The sequence below is a fragment of the Rasamsonia emersonii genome (assembly GCF_000968595.1).
Source record: "Rasamsonia emersonii CBS 393.64 chromosome Unknown ctg1118621760114, whole genome shotgun sequence".
NCBI lineage: Eukaryota > Fungi > Ascomycota > Eurotiomycetes > Eurotiales > Trichocomaceae > Rasamsonia > Rasamsonia emersonii.
Window position 1 is genome coordinate 73413 of NW_013563175.1, and position 17604 is coordinate 91016.

The 17604-nt window shown below is 51.4% G+C and overlaps 6 protein-coding genes across 6 annotated transcripts; 3 read left to right on the plus strand and 3 right to left on the minus strand.

Annotated features, from left to right (window-relative positions):
- Positions 1-3846: 3846 nt before the first annotated feature.
- T310_4469 (Regulator of G protein signaling domain protein RgsD) lies at positions 3847-4902 on the plus strand (the record flags this gene model as incomplete). Its single annotated transcript, XM_013472669.1, has 1 exon — positions 3847-4902. One exon carries the CDS (start codon positions 3847-3849, stop codon positions 4900-4902), a length of 1056 nt encoding a protein of 351 aa, XP_013328123.1.
- A 391-nt stretch (positions 4903-5293) lies between these two features.
- T310_4470 (DUF647 domain protein) lies at positions 5294-8355 on the minus strand (the record flags this gene model as incomplete). Its single annotated transcript, XM_013472670.1, has 10 exons — positions 5294-5566; positions 5759-5784; positions 5883-5962; positions 6012-6904; positions 6982-7026; positions 7121-7485; positions 7566-7629; positions 7734-7746; positions 7804-7949; positions 8197-8355. The coding sequence occupies 10 exons, from the start codon at positions 8353-8355 to the stop codon at positions 5294-5296; spliced, it is 2064 nt and encodes a 687-aa protein (XP_013328124.1).
- Positions 8356-9374: 1019 nt separating this feature from the next.
- Positions 9375-9812, minus strand: T310_4471 (uncharacterized protein; the record flags this gene model as incomplete). Its single annotated transcript, XM_013472671.1, has 2 exons — positions 9375-9673; positions 9737-9812. The coding sequence occupies 2 exons, from the start codon at positions 9810-9812 to the stop codon at positions 9375-9377; spliced, it is 375 nt and encodes a 124-aa protein (XP_013328125.1).
- A 1243-nt stretch (positions 9813-11055) lies between these two features.
- On the plus strand, positions 11056-11890 carry T310_4472 (Mediator of RNA polymerase II transcription subunit 18; the record flags this gene model as incomplete). The annotated part of the gene is made up of 2 exons (XM_013472672.1): positions 11056-11504; positions 11569-11890. 2 exons carry the CDS (start codon positions 11056-11058, stop codon positions 11888-11890), a joined length of 771 nt encoding a protein of 256 aa, XP_013328126.1.
- A 436-nt stretch (positions 11891-12326) lies between these two features.
- T310_4473 (Polynucleotide 5'-hydroxyl-kinase) lies at positions 12327-14292 on the plus strand (the record flags this gene model as incomplete). The annotated part of the gene is made up of 9 exons (XM_013472673.1): positions 12327-12402; positions 12466-12632; positions 12676-12806; positions 12866-13174; positions 13230-13357; positions 13514-13653; positions 13765-13825; positions 13890-14035; positions 14086-14292. The coding sequence occupies 9 exons, from the start codon at positions 12327-12329 to the stop codon at positions 14290-14292; spliced, it is 1365 nt and encodes a 454-aa protein (XP_013328127.1).
- Positions 14293-14330: 38 nt separating this feature from the next.
- Positions 14331-17116, minus strand: T310_4474 (uncharacterized protein; the record flags this gene model as incomplete). Its single annotated transcript, XM_013472674.1, has 7 exons — positions 14331-14411; positions 14443-14539; positions 14629-14661; positions 14710-14729; positions 15033-15183; positions 15623-16742; positions 16810-17116. The coding sequence occupies 7 exons, from the start codon at positions 17114-17116 to the stop codon at positions 14331-14333; spliced, it is 1809 nt and encodes a 602-aa protein (XP_013328128.1).
- Positions 17117-17604: the final 488 nt, after the last annotated feature.

Below are 17604 nucleotides of genomic sequence, written 5' to 3' on the forward strand. Positions count from 1 at the left end.
GCAAAGCAAAAACTCCCGTTGGTACTCATTCTTTCATTCGTTCCTTTAGACAACGGGCTGAAGGCTGAAGCCTGTCCTTGATATTTTAGGTTCTTTTAGCCTTCTTCTTTTTTGTTCTGGTCTTGGCCTGACCCAGTCTGGAATCTGGATCCTGTTCCGAATTGGCCTGCCTGACACACCAGTCGTCGCATCGCATTGACAAGTATCACATATACGTGGCACAGTGCATGTTCGTCCGGCTTGTTCTAGACTGTGCCTTGGCGGAGCATGATTTCGAGAAGGCTCCTAGGCTACAGGGCAGTCTTGACACTCTTGAGCATGATATTTTTAGGTAAATCCAGTCCTGCGGGAAGAGATGGAGCCAGGTACCCATTCCTGTCCCCGCTCCCTCGGGCGTAGTACCGATTTCTTTTTTCTTCTGGTGAGATCCATCTGTCAGTCGGTCAGCCTGTTGCCATCGTTTCTTTGTGCCTGTCAGGCTGTAACTGTTGGGTGGCGGTTTCCAGACGGGGATATCGAAGGCGAGGTGTCGAAAAAAAAAACTTCAACACGGCAGCTGTGCCCTGGTGATGGACGCTGCATGGTCGGAGCGGTGAACTCGCCACCCTGTCCGTAGTAAATATATCCCCGGTTTTTAGAATTTTGCCCTTTGGGCCTGACCGTCTCGACGTTTGACAGCCTGACTCGCTGTCAACCGGGGCAACCGGTCAACCGGTCAACCGCTTTTGTTGGGGAATTCTAACCCACAAAGACTCGCGATTCCTGTCAGCCCTGTTGGACATTCCGTTGAATAATGAACTTTGACGGGGAGGAAAAGATCCCGCAGACCCGTAGGGCTGGCGTTGGGGGCCGTTCCAGCGTCAAACTCCATTTGAAACTGTTTATGTCGGAGAAAAACAGCATACGAAGGCTGATCGGACGGAAACCGGTCATCTCAGAGACTGAAGTGTCGTGACTCGTCATCCTCCTTCTTATGAGTAGTAGACGAGGGTCGGGCCGCGTCCAGGCACCGAGTTAGGCAGGCTTCTGGAAGGCGAAAAGAAGCCGGCTAGAAGGGGCGCTAGAAGCTGGCGACAGCCGCGTCCCCACCGGGCGCTCAAAGGAACAGGAAGCAGCTGCCCGGAGTGGCGAACCGGGCAAATCACAAAGAAAAGCAGGGGCGGGAAAGATTGCCTCGGCGTGAATCTTGGGAGGCTATTGCCCTTCTATTGCCATTATTAATGCAGCCATGCCAGCCATCATGGCAGCCATCATGGGGCCTTTGCGTACGTGTGCAGGCCCCTGCAGCCTGCAGGGGTGTTCGGGTTTCCATGAGCGGCGGGGACGTGGCTCGGCGCCCGTAATGCCACTCACCCAGGCCCTTATCACCACGCACATGGCGAAAGGCCCGGCCAGCCGGGTCCGCTTGCGATAAGGGCTGGGTGGAAACCAGAACATTTGTGGTAGCGTTGGTTTGAATTATTGCCTAACAAGTTAACAGTCAGCCCTGCCTGGCCCCCATCCCCAGAAACCATTGTGTGATCGGGTCTTGTTCTAGCGCTACGGAGTACCTCCGTAGTGCGTCCTCCGTCCCGAAGACTCGTCTCTACTACCTACCTAGCTGGGCAGGTTGTAGCCTTGTCGGTTGGAGGTCCTCCGTACTCCGTGCTCCGTACACGTACTGTACTGTACACCGATCGGGCAGCCTTCCAGACCGACCGTCTCCACACGATAGGCTTCTTCTCCCGGGATTCTCGTCGCGTTCGCTGGCCCTTCTGGAAAGGCAGCGCTCCCGCCACCGACGTCAGCCCTGGCGCTGCATCGTGTTCGCCTGCTGAGGCCTGCGAGAGGCCAACCACCTGCACCGCCTGCGCCTGTGGGCGGCCTCGGCCCTGCGTGACCCGCTTACATCCACGCCCTCGCGATCCATGCTTCCTGCCACGACTCATCCTCGCTGGCTTTGGCCCTTCGTATTAACTTAATTATCGCCGTGCCTCCTCCCCGCCCGCCTTTGTCATTTTCTAATTCTGACTCTTCGTCGACTATATAAATCGATTCCGCGGCAGTACCGTGGGAGTGTGCGCTGTCTATCCAGAAGAACGCCCATCGGTCTGCCAATAACTTCCACGCTCCTGCACGTCATCGCTCCGCGTGGTTTCCCGTCGTGCTCATCCTGGTGAGTTGTGTCCTGCGCTATTGCCTGCAAACTGCAAAGACGAGACTAGCAGCTGGCGAGCTGGCCTATCTGGGCGAGATCTCGAGTCTGGCGCTGGCGACGCCGTCCGTTTCCGGGCAGCCGTGCTCAGCACTGCCAGCTGCAGATCCGCCGCCCAGCCAATCACGCCCGGCTTCAGGCCAGCTGTGAGGGCTGGAGGCTGGAGGACGTGGCCGTTGGCCTGGTTGAGTTCCTCGGGGAGGTTCATCGTGCTCATTGTTGCCAGATTAACCGTCGTCCATTACTGGCCAATTCCTGGCCTGCTGTGCTTCTCCTGCAAGCGCCATCGATCTGTGCGTGACGACCTGCTGCCGGTCGCACAAGGCACGCCGCCAACGCTGCCTGCACACGCGCCACCAGTCCAGTCCCCTTGGGCCTGGCTGCTGCCTTGTCAAAGTCTTTATTCGACGTCCGCCCTGTCTGCATTTCTTGCCGTTCTTAATATTAGTCGACATACATTTCCCGCTCCCTGCTGTCGTGGGAGCTGCTGCTCGTTGCTGGCTCCATCGAATCACTGTATTATTGTAAGTGGCTCCCCATTGCATATATCTGCAGCCCCCTCCACCGTTTCTATTCCATTTGCACTGCACGTTTGTGAATATCCATTTGGACCGGCCTCTCCTACAACGAGAGGCTTCTATCAAGGCAGCAGAGAGAGCGGCTTATATACGGTGCATAATATATATTATATCGTTTCGGAATTCCCCGTTCCGGACTCCGAATCCGCGCAACCGCACCGCACCTGCACCGTTTTATCTTCTTCCTTCTACGCAGTACTCCGTGTATCGACGAGTATACTGGATTGAGCCTTGAGGTGGAGGGCAATCGCCAGAAGCATCGTGTCGATGATCTGCAAATAAGCTGGTGGCCCTTGCCAACCTCCGCTCACCACCCAGCGCGGACACAGCGACCGCGTGCGACGTCGTCTCCCTCTCGGCCTGCATTCCACAACTTTGGGAAGCCCTCTTCTCGTCTTTTACACTGGGAGTTGGGGGCGCCGATCGCGGTCTCCACACCGCACTGCTGCCAAGTGCTGATAAAGTTTACGCGGTCGCATGCGTTGTCTGCAGGGTGACCGACCGCTGCTCCCCCCCGCCGATCCCGTCTCTCTCGCCAGGCCAATCCAGCAAATGCCCCCAGCTAGCCTGCCCTCGTCCTTCATCTCGTGCCGTCTCGTGTTAATTCCACCTCCTCGTCTTATTTGCCCAGCGCCTCCTTACTTTATTTCGCTCGACTAATTCTCACTAATATAGGTCTCCTCGGCCCCTGTTCTCCATCCTCCGTGGGATCCCGACCGGCAATAAGAATCCTCTTATCGGCACTTGGCAGTGTAGTCTGTGTCTTAGCCTCTCTCTCAGTGCTGAACAGAAAGAAGAGAGTATATCTGTTGCCAAAATCGGGTGAATGTTTCGACAGATGCGACAATAGTGAAAGACTTGCTGCATCAATTTCCTACCTTGACCAAAGACGAATTGCCAGCACGACCATTGCTCTGATTACCAGCAACCGCCCACAGGAGCAGCCGATATCCGTGACTGTCAGCTGCTCATCGGGCAGCGAGGCTGGAACGCTTCAGCAGGAGGAGCAGAGGAGGATTTAGGGTGGGAGCACAAGAAGTCGAGCACCAAAAGAGGCACTTGTTTCTCTACGCGATGATCGCGAAGGCTCTTCACCTGCCTCTTTCTCTGTGGAATCTCACACCGGATCCGACACCCGAAACTTCTCCGACGTCGTCAGTGGACTACGACTGCTACTTTAACGAGAAGGAGATGGACTCCCGGCCGCTCAGCCTGGCCATCCCTAGCCGCAATCTATGCCAAGCGCGCCCAACCCTGGACGAGGTGCTCTCCAACACGGCTCCCTACCCATTCACCCTCAGTGCCTTTATGGCCTATCTCTCCCAGAACCATTGTCTCGAAACGCTCGAGTTCACCATGGAGGCAAAAAGATATGCAGAAACCTATCGAACCGTTTCTCGGATGCTGGACCAGTCCCCCATTTGCACTGAATGCCCCCAAACGGAACACTTGCGCATGCTGTGGCATCGCTTGATATCGGCTTACATCGAGCCGGGCTCCCCACGGGAGATCAACCTTTCCTCGGAGGTCCGGGATGCTCTGCTTGCAGAAACCAATTCCACGATGCCTCCTCCCCCGGAGACTCTGGATGCCGCCGTGCGGCGGATGCATGACCTGATGGAAGAGTCGATCTTTATCCATTTCCTGAACAACTATAGTGCGCCATCGTCGGGTTCACCGTACAACGAACGCATGAATCTGTCAAATACGAGTCTGGAGGAACACCACGGCAACCGGATTCGACAAGTTGGATCCCGGGGGAGGCGACCGTCTCCTCAATCGTCCTTCGCGGATTTCGCGTCCCATCGTGGTCCTGTCTCTGGCCGTCTGACCAAAAGCGGACCTGCAACTAAGACCGGAAGTCGCGTCCCGGGTCACGCTTCCATGAGCAGTGGTGACTCAGGGTCTCCTGTTCTGACCGATGATTCCGGGAGTGCGCTGTCGAGCCCGGTTGTTGGGGAACCGATGACACCACCAACGACCCCTCCATCCAGTGACTTGAATATCCAAACGGGCTACGGCTCCAAAGCCAGATCGGAGAGTAATGCATGGAAGAAAATGGGAATGAAGCTAGGTTTTAAGAGACGACATGGGGGATCAACCAGTCGCGATCCGAGGTTAGAAGAATGAGCCCGTATCTTCGGTCGTTGTATATCCGCGTGACCATCTCGTCCTCCGTCCATCGATTCTATTCTCACGACGGCTTCTTGTCGCTCCCCCACCTTTCGTGATCGATCGCACTGGATGTGCTCGACACATTACAACACTTATAATGACATCGGGACACGAGGTGATATGAATCTGCGATATTGACTACCGCGCGAGTTCTTTCCGGTATTTCTTTCAGGTCACGGCAAAATAAGGATTGGGATGGACATGGGACGGAAATAATACATGACCAGGGGGGTCCAAAAAGTCCCGGCATTTTATGTTTCAACTTTGTTCTTCGATTCAGCTCAACTCGGTAATTGTCATCATTTGGCGATGTGTCAGCAGCGGACATAATGCGACGGATGCCCTTTCATGGTTCTTCAGATCTTCTGGCATGATTGAATGAGATCACCTTCGTCACGGATCGGATATGGGCATATTTGCGGTCTCTGGAGGCGTTCGTGTTTGAGTGTGCAACATGAATTTGTTTCCAATCTGTTTCCAACATTGTGGCATCCTCGGGATCAGGGCGTTTTTTGTCATTTGCATAGACGGCTGTGGGCATGTTTTTTTTGGGTTTGTTTTCTGCACTGTACCACACTGCATGTGTCATGATCTTCTCTCTGCTTGGTTGGTTGGCCATCTACTTTGATTTATTTCAGTATCTGTTTATCCTATCCTATCAGGCATGAATGAAGTGATACCCATGGTTGGTTGTCTCTAAGATTCGATCGATTGTACAGACACACGCAGACACAAACTTCTGATTTTTTTCCCGGTAAGATGGCAGCTACTTGGTTTCGTAGGAATGAAGCGATACACATACATTACATACAATAATGAATGCTTCGAGGGCTTTGTCTGCACACCACACATACATACACAAGCCGTCTTTTAGTCTTAATCTCTATTCATCCTTTACTTTGGGGGGGTATACTGTGCAGTACACAATACAGTACCTCTACCTCTCTTGACCAGGAGGGAAGTTTTTAAAAAAAAAGAAAAACATTCTCTCCAGGTCCATATACTATAGTACATACTATACATGAATTATATATATTGAATTATTGATTTACTTATTGATTTACTTTCCCGAGTTAATTTGGATTCTCCGCCCTGGCCTCGTTTCCAGAGCGGCAATGTCCAAATCCCACCCTGCCTCGGTCAAGGCATGTGTGTAGTTCTCGAAACGTGAGTTTTCGTTTAGGAATGAAAGAGTGCGCGCGATCACGTTTAGGATTTGTTGCTGTTGCTGCTGGATACTGCTGCTGCTGCTGCTATGGTGCGGAGAGGATGAAGATGAAGATGACGACAGGACTCGAGCAACTAACAGAGCGTGAGCCCAGGCTTTGAGTTGCAGGACTGGTGTGCAGCCCTGCTTGAGTACGATGGCGGCCTGAAGGGGGGTTGTCCTTGCTGGAGAAGAAGAGGAAGAGGAGAAGAGGAGATAGGACTCGGAGGCGAAAAGCTCGGTTAGGCGCCGGAGAAGGTGCACGGATGAATCGGAAGACGACGACGACGACAAAGGCTCCTTCAGGAGAGATAGAAGATCCCTCAGAGATACACCGATTCGGCAATACCCCAGCTTCTCTGATGTGGACCACCGCGACTGCTGCGGAGTCTCGGAGGAAGAAGAAATCCACCGGAGCACACCGTCTTTTTCGAAGATTCTCTCCAGACCGGCGACCTCATCGGGCCGCAAGACTCTGAGTGGGCTTCTCGATGCTGACGTGGCGATCGTGCTGTCTCCGTCTTTCCCCCCACTCCCGTCGGGTCTGAACTGTCGTTCTACCAGGTCCAACCCTGGATCGGAGCTCAATAACGTTGAGAAGACAATATTTGCGCGCTGGCGGTTTAGGCTGGTCATCTGCACGGCGCGAACGGCTCGGTAGTTGGTGCCCAGGTGCAGGAATATGAGAAAAATCAATGCGGTCCACGTTGCAGGAAGACTGGTGACATGAGATACGACAACGGAACCGGCCTTACCATGTTATTTTAGCCGTCAGTGATGATAACAGGGACACGTAATCAATAGACAGTGCCTGGAGAGAGACAAACCAGCATGCCCAGAAGGGATATAATAGTCTCTTGTGAAGAGTCTTTCTGTTAATGTAAGTTCGAGTCAGCAATCAGATCATTCTCCTGTCTGGCAGATTACAGGCCAGATATCACGGCCTGCACAGCGAACTGTACTTACAGCATTTAGCTCCCCAATATTGCCCCATTTCGCAAAATGTGCACTGAGACTTGCTTTTGAACTACCGCCAGCCACTCCGCAGAGCGCGCGCAGAACTCCTGCACCACTAAGAATGGCAACTCGTGCCACACGGGGTCCGACAAGCGGAGACAGGCAGTCCAGCACCATGGCGACGTCGTTGAAGACGTCTGCCGCGAGCCGGTACATCTTGCACTCAGGTTCGAGAGCTGTACCGAGTCGATGTGCGAAAAGGATTGTTGCGATCCGGCCTGATGAGTCTTGTAGGATGTGTAAGAGGAGTGCAGAGGTTGGTGAGGCAGCGGCATCGCCGACTCCAACGCCTGGTACGAGTTGGAATTTAGCAACTACGTTTAATGAAGCAATACAGGATCGGTTTTGTGAAACAAATGGGAAAATGTGCAGGAGACATGGGATGCATGCGCACCTTGTAATACTGCCCTTGAGGACAGAAGTCCGGCGATGGAGCTTGAAAAGGCTTGGATGGAGTCCTGAAAAATAAACATATGTTAGACATATAAGTCCGTTTCATCCCGTCGAAAGGGGCAAAATGAACAATAGATGAGAAGTGATATCAGGAGACGGCTCAACGCACATATATCTGATACCTGAACCCATGTCAATAGGTCAACCAAGATTGGGGATGCAGAAAGAATGGGGCTTACTCCAAGTAGTCCTTGCTGACACTGTGCGGGTACCCAGCAGGCAGAAAGACATTGACTAGAGAGGTGAAGATCGAGGTTATTGTAGATGTTGGCGAGGAGGGCGGAATCGGTGCTGTTGTAACTGATGGAGCTGCCAATTGCGGCGGCTATCCAGGCTCAGTCAGTAGTCATTCAAATGCAGTACTTCCGGTTATCATCCAAGTTGATAAAAGAACACAACAGGATATGTGATGCTCGTAAAAGACGCTTTTGGTGTTATTGCACAGGCATTGAAAAGAGGAAATACAAATCAATCAAAAAAAAAAGATATCATGTACAACTCTAAGAAGGCATCTATAGATGTAGATAGAACCACAAAATAGATCGCAGGGAAAGACCAGAACTCGAACTGACCACGACATCAACCCGGCCTTTCAACACGGTCTCTCCCCCACCAGATGGCTTGTCTTGACCTGTTGCTATGGCCGTTTCTGAGTAGAGGTACGTCGCGAGGGGCGTGTCGACCTCGTCGGTCTCCGTGATGGTCAAAGCAATGTTGGAATTGGCCGACATCATGTTTCTTCCAATAGAGACTTATGATACTCGATCAAGTTTCCTTTTTCATAAACCTGGGGGTCAATTGATGCTTCTTCTATTCTTTTCTCAGTTTATTGAATTGCTTTAGTCTTTTGTTTAGATGCCTCTTTCAAGTCACGTTTGGTCTCTGTTGTCAAGCTGCTTTAGATGGATGGCAACAACGTCTCGAGTCATTCCTTGGAATTCAAATGGATAGATTAAAATTTTCTCTAGAGAAAACAAGAGACAGTCGTGTCGATGGCGAGAGATACACAGTGAAGGATGGATGGTCCGGCACGACTAAGTTCGTGGGTTACGTCGACCGTTTGGGAACTGCAAGGGCCGCGCCCGGTCACGCGATAGCTGATTTCTTACTGGCAGGGCTATTATGTTGATGATCGCAGAGGAAACAACAACACAAATGTCGATTTACTCCTAGAACATTATCTATGCAGTCTCAAGCGACCATGGAACGAGCTCATAATCTAGAACTTGTGTTTTCCACGCGCCTACCCTCTGATAGCGGAAGCAAAGAGAACTCAGAAGAGGTGCGACAATCGCCATATACTCTTTCGAAACTGCTTTGTTCAATGTATGTATGTACACTCTAAGCTCACGCTCTAAAAACCAAATTGCTCTAAGCGCCACCGACAGACTTAAGACCAAAAAATAATAATAACGAGCACCAGCGCCCAGACAGACAAGAACAGAGAGGAAATAAGGATATAGAGCAAACAAGAAGAAACATTGGTCCGCCCCATCGCTGCCCAGATACGTTGAAAACAAAACATCGAAGGAATAGTGATTGGCCGCGTGTTGGATTCGTCATAGCGATACGTGACTGGGAAAGACGCTCGGAATCGTTCGGACCCCCAGCACACTATCCGGTGCCGGATTGCCCCTGGTAGGGCTTGCTTGGATATCATCTCCATACCATTATGGATATTATCCATCAATCGGCATCATGAAGACCATGATCGTTCACCGTTCACCGTTCACGAGCCCGTATTACCCATTTAATTGAAGAGGCTGGCGCCGCCAGTCTCGATTGCCTCGATCTCAGCCTCAGTCCATGGCAAGCGGTGGAATCGGGCAGGCAGCTCGTCGCGGTCGAAGTACTCGCCCGGCTTGGGTTCGACAGGGCCGAGAGAAGCACCAGAAGAGGCACCGATGGCGCCGTAAGACAGGGAGGAAAGACGACCAGGGCTGTTCAAGGGACCATGCTGCTGGGCCTTGGAGCGGTAGGCTGCGAATGTCTCCGGCAGCGTTGGAGAGGGCGAGGCTGGGTGGACTCGGGGCGTGTGGTCGACAGATTCTATAATAGAGAGAAGCGAAGTCAGTACCGAGGGATTAATTGGCAACAGAGAACGCGACCTACCTGGGACAGTCCGCTTGCCCAAGAACTTGATGAGCGGAGTCCGGGCAGCGTTCCGCAGGACGGCCGTGGTGCGCATTGTGGGCAGTAGTCAAGAGCAGAGCAGAAAGAAAGGCAGATTAATTACAGATAGATCCGGAGCAGTTCACGTAAGTCTGGTGGGCAGCTGGCGCAAGGGACTGAAATCGCACAGATGAGACGAGGAGAAGAGAAGGTTTATTTTCTGGGGTTTTCTGGGGGAGTGATTAATATTGATTGATAAGAGAGCGAGGGCTGGAACAGCTAATGGGGGGATGGGAGTGGAATGCAGAGAGGGCTGCAGAGAATGGCGTGAGCAGCGCGGACGGCGGCGGACAAAGCAGGAAGTCTGCGGTGAGTGACAGCCGAGCGTCGGCCTTGCTGCGAAAACGCTCCACCGGAGGCAACCGGAACGAGCCTGCCAGCAGCCAGACAGCGCGGATTCGATGAAACGCCGGAGTCTCCTGTTCCTATCTCTGAAGCTATTATTTTATGATTATTGTTATTATTATTAATCTGATGCCCATCTGCCCTACAGCGGCCAGCAGAGTTTTCCTCGGCGGGAGGGACATTACGCCATTGGCAGGGAACTCCGCGGGCAGCCAAGCCGGCGAAGGAAGAGCGTGCGGGGAAGACATGCGATCGTGATGCCAGCATGATCCGGATTGCAGCTTGCCGTTGGAGATTGAGCTTGCGATGAGGGGAACAAAAGAGACACCCTGCTAATCAGATTCACCTGCTGGTCACGGATCACTGATTGATCGTTCCAGCCCAATCTCGGGGCATCATGTTATCTTAGCTCTTGCAGGGCCCAGAATCCCGCTGCACCTTACTCACTGCTCCTCCACTTAACCGAGCCACGTCTCGACATTTTAGCACAGAAGCATCCGGTGTTCTACTGCAGTCTTTCTAGTTCGAGCAGACATTATAGTACTAGGGCTGGGTGTCTGCCAGCAATGAACACTACATTTCCAGAGTCGCATATGGAGTACTTAAGTCTTTTGAGCAGACTAATCACGTTGGCTCTGGTTATCGCGTAAAACAATTGGCCTCTCATTATTGAGAGCTAAAAGAAAGACAAGAGAAAAAAAGTTGCTTTGTTCATAGTGCGTACATAGACCTCAAAATTAGGCGACTCTCCTGGCTTCTTGGCAGGAACTGCTCCGTATTGGATCTCTATTCTTGCAGTCGTTGGAGTTGGAAGCTTGCCCGCAGATCCATGCCCCACACTGCTTTTACTTCTCCAAACAATCCAACCACCATCCCCGGGTCTGGACTCGTTTTTGCCCATTTTAGGCATCACAATGCACGAGCTGCTCCTCTTTGCCTCAGTCCCCGAGCATCAGCATCATGAACTCCTTCAGCAGCTGGCGGGCCTGACCGCCATGCAGCCCCGACACCGTCTGGAGAGGCATCTGGTCTTCAAAGCCCATCGCCCGCCAGGTCGGGCCGATACACGCGTCGGCGGCAGTCAGGAACTGCAAGGGTCTGAGGTGCAGCGCTTGAGCAAGATGCTCACCGGTGTCTTGTTCTACACGAAGGTGGTTGGCCCCGTTGCCGAAAGTGACTTTGGCGCGCCCCCGTTCTCGATCTCGACACCGCAGGGCTATGACTTCGACAGCCAGCCGTGGAGGTTGGAGTTCAGAGATATCCCCGAGGCAGGAACTCGCACCCCGGTCACGGCACGGTTGATGGCCAATGCCAGTCTTCCGCAAGGGGACGTGATTCCTCCTATGGATGCCTGGGGTTACAGGTGAGTTGGATCGTCCTGATGTCGCAGCGACACACAACGCCGCTAGAAACTGACAATTCACCAGTTTTGTCACGGAGTATGTCGTCGAGGGAGATGTGTTTATCTACAATGACATTGTCCTCTTCTTGCATCGGGTGCTCAACTTCCCAGCCGACAACCATGACCCAAGGGTACCTCGAAGGTCACTGCCGCCTTTGGAAAAGATGTCTCTCTTAGATCAGAGCGGAAGCTATGTTCTCCAGGCTGCTGTCACCGTCCAAGACGGCAGCAATCAGGAAACCATGAAAATAGCCACTCAGCAACTGTTTAATTTGAAAGACCAGTTAAAGACAGCGGTTAAGCTAGAGCCGGCGGACAGACTCTCCCTGGATACACGAGTTAAATAAAGCATTAAGGCGCATTGGGTTGTTTGTATAGATTTGCTGAAGGCTATTGGACATGATACCCAGAGGATTGGTTGGCAAAATTGGGTTTGGCAGATGCACAGCGATAACACAGTCTAGTCGATGTATTTCTTCTGCGAGCTGAATAATAATTCGTAGACTTAAGTCTTCGCTTATTGCGGATAGATCATATGTTGAGCATGAACTTGTGCTGCACCTTAATAAGAACATGTGACTTCGTGCCACTTCTCCATACGCGTCCGCGCGTCGATTCCGCCCGCCAATGCTGGAAGGACGACCAGCTGGACTGTTCCTACTCCCCACACCGTTTGGCCAGCGAAATTCGCTTCGCTATCATTGTGCTCGTCGTTTGAAGTGTACCTGACACGTTCCCACCATTTTTCGAGCTCAAGGCCTCAGAGTGGCCGGGGTGACAGGCATGAAGAGATCAGCGTCCCCCGCGCCGCCAGTCTCTCCGCCTCCGCTGAAGCGCAAGATTGAGTCGACTACGACGAGTAAGCTTTTCTCACATGCGAGACTTCTACTTGATTGGAATCTCTCTGATAATGTCTCTGCAGGTCAAGCTGTCGCTTCGTTTTTCACCCCGGCCTCCCAGAAGAAGCCTGAGAAAGTTACCTGGCGGATCGTCAACAACAGCCTAGTGGTGGGAAAATACTCGAAAGACCACACCCAGAATCAACAGTTGCAAGGTGACGGGAAACGGAAAGTGGCCGCCTTCGACCTCGTACGTTTTGCTTCTGGCGACCAGAAATGGCACGAGGAACCAGACTGACCCGGTAACCCAGGATTCTACACTGATATCGACAGCCTCTGGGAACACGTTCGCAAAAGATCCGAGAGACTGGAAGTGGTGGCACAACAAAGTCCCGGAGCGGATAAAACAACTCGACGCCGAAGGGTGTGTTTTTGTCTCTAATGTCTTTCTGCTCAGTTCCATGCTAATACCTACCACTCCAGCTATCAGATCGTCATTCTCTCGAATCAAAAGAAGATTAACCTTCAGAATGAGATCAAGGGCGGGCGGAGCGAGTCTAAGAGTCTGTCGAACTTTAAGGAGAAGGTTGTGGCCGTGATGCGACAATTAGACGTGCCCCTGAGTGTCTACGCTGCGACCAAATACGATGAATACAGAAAACCACGGACGGGCATGTGGCATGAATTCCTAGACGATTACGACCTCGATATTGAAGACAGAGTCGACTTGCAGGGATCCTTTTTCGTCGGAGACGCCGCTGGACGGCCTGGAGATCATTCATGTGTAGATCGGTAAGTCTTGATGCAGAAAGAATATGTTAGTCGAGTTATTCTGACCTGGAGCTAGTAATTTTGCCGCGAACATTGGCATTACGTTCAAGACCCCAGAGGAATTTTTCCTTGATGCAAGTCCAGAGCAAATAGTCAGAGACTTTGACCCAGCATCGTACATTGATACCGAAGCTGGTTCTGCTGGTGAGTAGCCAATACCTCGGTTGCCATGTATACGCACATGTTATCGCATGATTTTTTTTTCACATGGCTTGTTCGACTTCCACCATGTGACTGTCACATGTTTTACCTTCAATTCCCCATTAGGGTAACTTTAGTGTGCTGACACGTGCTTTCCAGCACCGCCCACATTCTCAAAACGACATCCCCTCGAGCTGGTAATTTTCTGTGGCAGCCCCGGAGCAGGAAAATCGACATTTTATTGGAAACACCTGAAGCCACTAGGTTACGAGCGCGTGAATCAGGACATCCTTAAGACGGTATGCATGTGTTTCCTCAATGCTTCAACTCGTCATGCAGTTTAACTAGGATGGAAACATGTTCCGTCAAAATCTGGCTCGTCAGGCTGACCAGTTAATTAATTCATGTAGCGACAAAAATGCATCAAAGTCGCAAAGGAGCATCTGGCTGAAGGCACCTCGGTTGCAGTCGGTAAGTCGAGTCATTTCCCATTCTACATGGGGAGACCAGACAATACTAACGAATGTCATCCTAGACAACACGAATCCAGATCCCGAAACCCGAGCACACTGGACAGAGGTCGCAAAGGAACTCAAAGTTCCAATTCGATGCGTCTACTTCACCGCGCCGCCTGCACTGTGCAGACACAACGATGCCGTCCGTGCCGCAAACCCTAGTCTGGTAAGTTTACACATGCAAGAACAGAACAGAAAAAAAAAAAGAAAATCCAGCTTGTTTGCCCTTGCCCCATGATTCTAACCCATCGATCGACAGAACCCCGAATCCCGCAGCCCCCTCCCGGCATGGCCTTTGCCGACTTTGCGCGCCGCTTCCGCGAGCCCCAGCTCTCTGAGGGCTTTGAGGACATTGTCCGAGTAGACTTTCGCTTTGACGGTGACGAGGAGGCGAAAAAGTTGTGGTGCCAGTTCTGGGTGTGATATCAATCAATAATAAACCTAGAATTTTTTTCCCCCTTTTACTTAACAAGTTCGTTATCCGGATATCTGTCTTCTTCTTCTTCTTCTTCTTCTTCTTCTTCTTCTTTGTATTTGTATTCCTATATCCATTTGTTTGTTTGTTGATCTGACCTGGACGTCCGGTGGCCTGCTGATTGAGACTTTGTGACTTGCAAACATTTTGCTCAGGATCGGGATCATATGCATGTACAGTACCTCATGTACTGTACTGTACAGAAATACAGATAAGATGCTTATGAGGATAATATAATTGAATGAAATCATCATGTTCATGTTCATGAATGAACATCCACATACCGTACGTATGTACAGTACAGTAGAGCTATGTAGCTGCCTAGGCAGGTACAGTCCAGTCCAGTCCAGTACAGTAGTACATACGGTACTTCATTAATCCTACTCTACAGAACAGAGTTTTTTTATAACCCTACCTAGGATACACAGGCCTTTGTCTTTTCTCTCTCTGTCTTTTTTTCCCCTTTTCCTTTTTCTTTTTTCGCCTTTTTGCTTTCATTGCCTTTTTTTTTTCTTCACCTCCCAAGATAACAACACTTTTTTTTTTGTGCCAGCCAGTTCTTCCGCTAATAGATAGATACTCGACAGTGAGAATGAGAGAAAAAAAAATGTCTATAAACAACGAAATTCAGATACAGAAAAAGTAGTGGGAGACTTTCCCAGGGTATTTCAATATTATTTAGACACACAGTCAAAAGGGTGTTAAAAAAATATATCACAGATAGAAGATAAATGTTGCCAGAACCATCTCTTCTCCTTTCTTCATTCTTGTCAGGAAAGGCCAGGGGGCCTTCTTCACGAGTGTCGACTGCGATGAAGTGGAGAGAAGTCGGGAGATGGCTGGACTGACACGACAGCACAGCAGTCACAAGTAGATAGATAATAGATCGTCAAGACAATCAATACACCAATATGAGCTTTCATTAAGGAGCGTGGGTATGTGGGTATAAGGAGCGTAATTCATCCATCAAGGGAACGTGATATTCGTAGGTCATGACAGGTCATTATCACAGACATGAAAATAGAATATGTAAGTGAAGTAAAGAAATTAGCGGCGTCAAGCCTCTATGGTGGTTCAAACAAAGCTAGTGATCACAATGTGGTACTGTACAAAATACATCGATAACGTTCGATCGGAACGCGGGACAAGTGTTAGGCCCGGGTCGCTTCCACTCGGGACTGATAGGACCTGGTGACAAGATCCTGGATGAATTTGAAGAAAGATCGTTTTTTCCCGGACTTGCTACCAGGATGGGAATGTATGGCTGGTGCGACGGACATCGGACCGACAATCTCCTCATCACCGAGCTCGGGAAACTTGTCCTTGTCGTGCAGACGTGGGATCTTGACCGGGTCGCTGGGATGGATATTCGACGTCGTCAGACCCAGCGCAGCCGCCTCAGACACCCCGAGGTTGGCGACCATCGATTCGTAGTTCCTCTTCCATTCACTGTCGATGGACTGCCACTTTTCTTGGGTGAGCTGGTAGATCTTGGAGGTCACTCCGTAATGCTCGCCGGTGCGAACAAGGTGTTTTGCATAATTGCAGCGCGCCAGTTCCCAGTCTTTCCGGAATTGCCGAAAAGACTCGGCATCATATGTCTCGAGGACATATGGCTCCGGTTGAATGGTGAAGTTTGCATGTCCCAGCTTATGAGCCCATTCATCATCTGGGTCCGTAAGGACAACGGGTGGTGCCCCGTCACCTGCCACCGTCCGCACGGTGTTTGCTCGTGGCCGTTTCATAGAAGCCATCGACGGTTGGGTAGACAAAGGCGGTGAGGGATGTATGCTCGCGCATGCACTGGTAGTGCCGGGAAGACTAGTTTCCTCAGTCACATCTGCGACGGATGGTGACTCTAACGGCGAATTGACGGGCTCGTCTGCAGCTGACGAATGTTCCGATAATAAAGGTGGGAGCAAAGGCGTGCTGGCTTGAGGCTCTGAGTCATCCGTGCTTGGACGGTTGGCCTTTTCAATATCTATTGGCAGCACACTGGTATCGCTCCTTCGCGGCCCGTGGGCGGTTCTCACTGGAGATTGGGAGATCGATTGGGAGATCGAAGCAACCCTGGAAATCGGATTCAATGTTGATGATGCCGAATTTGCGCGCGATCGAAGATCATCCCCCATTGTCTCCTCCTCCACATACGCCACATCAGACGAGCGTGACGAATGTTTGGATCGCCACCTGGCTGACATGGTCGAGATGCGCGTACCGATTCGCGATAGCCCTCTTGAAGATATTCTTGAAGATAAACTTCCCGACCGCCGTCTCTTTGTTGGCGATTGGGCAATATCTAGGTACCTGTCGGTGAGATCATATCCGTCGGAATCTAGAGTTGACGAATATGTCTCATCGTGGTATGTTTCGGTAGGATAATAGTGGTCAAAGTGTTCTAGAGGGGGCATCGAAGATTAGGCGTAAATTCATTCGATCATCTTGGAAGATGACATGCAACTTACGAAAGTAGTCACTCTCAATCTCATCGCTCCCGCGCTCGATGGGCTCTTCCTTCACCTCTCGTAGTTGCTTTTTATGCAAACCAGAGCCCTCCATGGAGTTCCCCATGCCGGATGAGGAGATCAGAGAGGAAACAGAGCTCGAGAATTTGCTATGAACCCTGGAGGAGAAGACCGATACGACGGGAGATATTTGGGAGGATGAATCGGCGGAGACTGAAGATTGTGATGGGTGATGAGCGTGGGAGGACTCGTTCGCCTCTGCGCTGTTGCGACCTTTTGCGTCAAACAGTTGAGAGAGCTTCAACATGGTGGGCAAAAGACACGCGCGTGCGTAGCGGCGGGACAGACGGGTTTTGTTCAGAGTGAATTGGCCTCAGACATCCTCGGCCTGCGACTTGACCAGCAATGGAAAGGGCTCAACACGGAGCGGTGAATCCACTGGATCAAGGGAATGCGGTGTGGCAGTCTGCCAGCGAAGAGGGATCTCCCAGGTTGGATGCGGTCAGAAGAGTCGAGAGCAGTCGATTGGTCTCTTTGGGGGCCGCGAGGACTGGTGACAGCAATCTGAGGACAAGTTGGAAAGCAGACGAGCCACATGCAATGGAGGCACCGGGTAAGGCGCAGGGAAGAACCACGTTGGGCTGCGAGCTTGCAACGGTGACAGCCAGAGAAACAAAGGCGCGTGTGCTGTCCAGCGTCTAGTCTGAAGCGAACTCTGCAAGCTTCTTTTTAGCACCGAGATTTGCTGGCTACTGCCCTGGAAGATCTGCAAGCGCGGTCACGAGCCTAAATCAC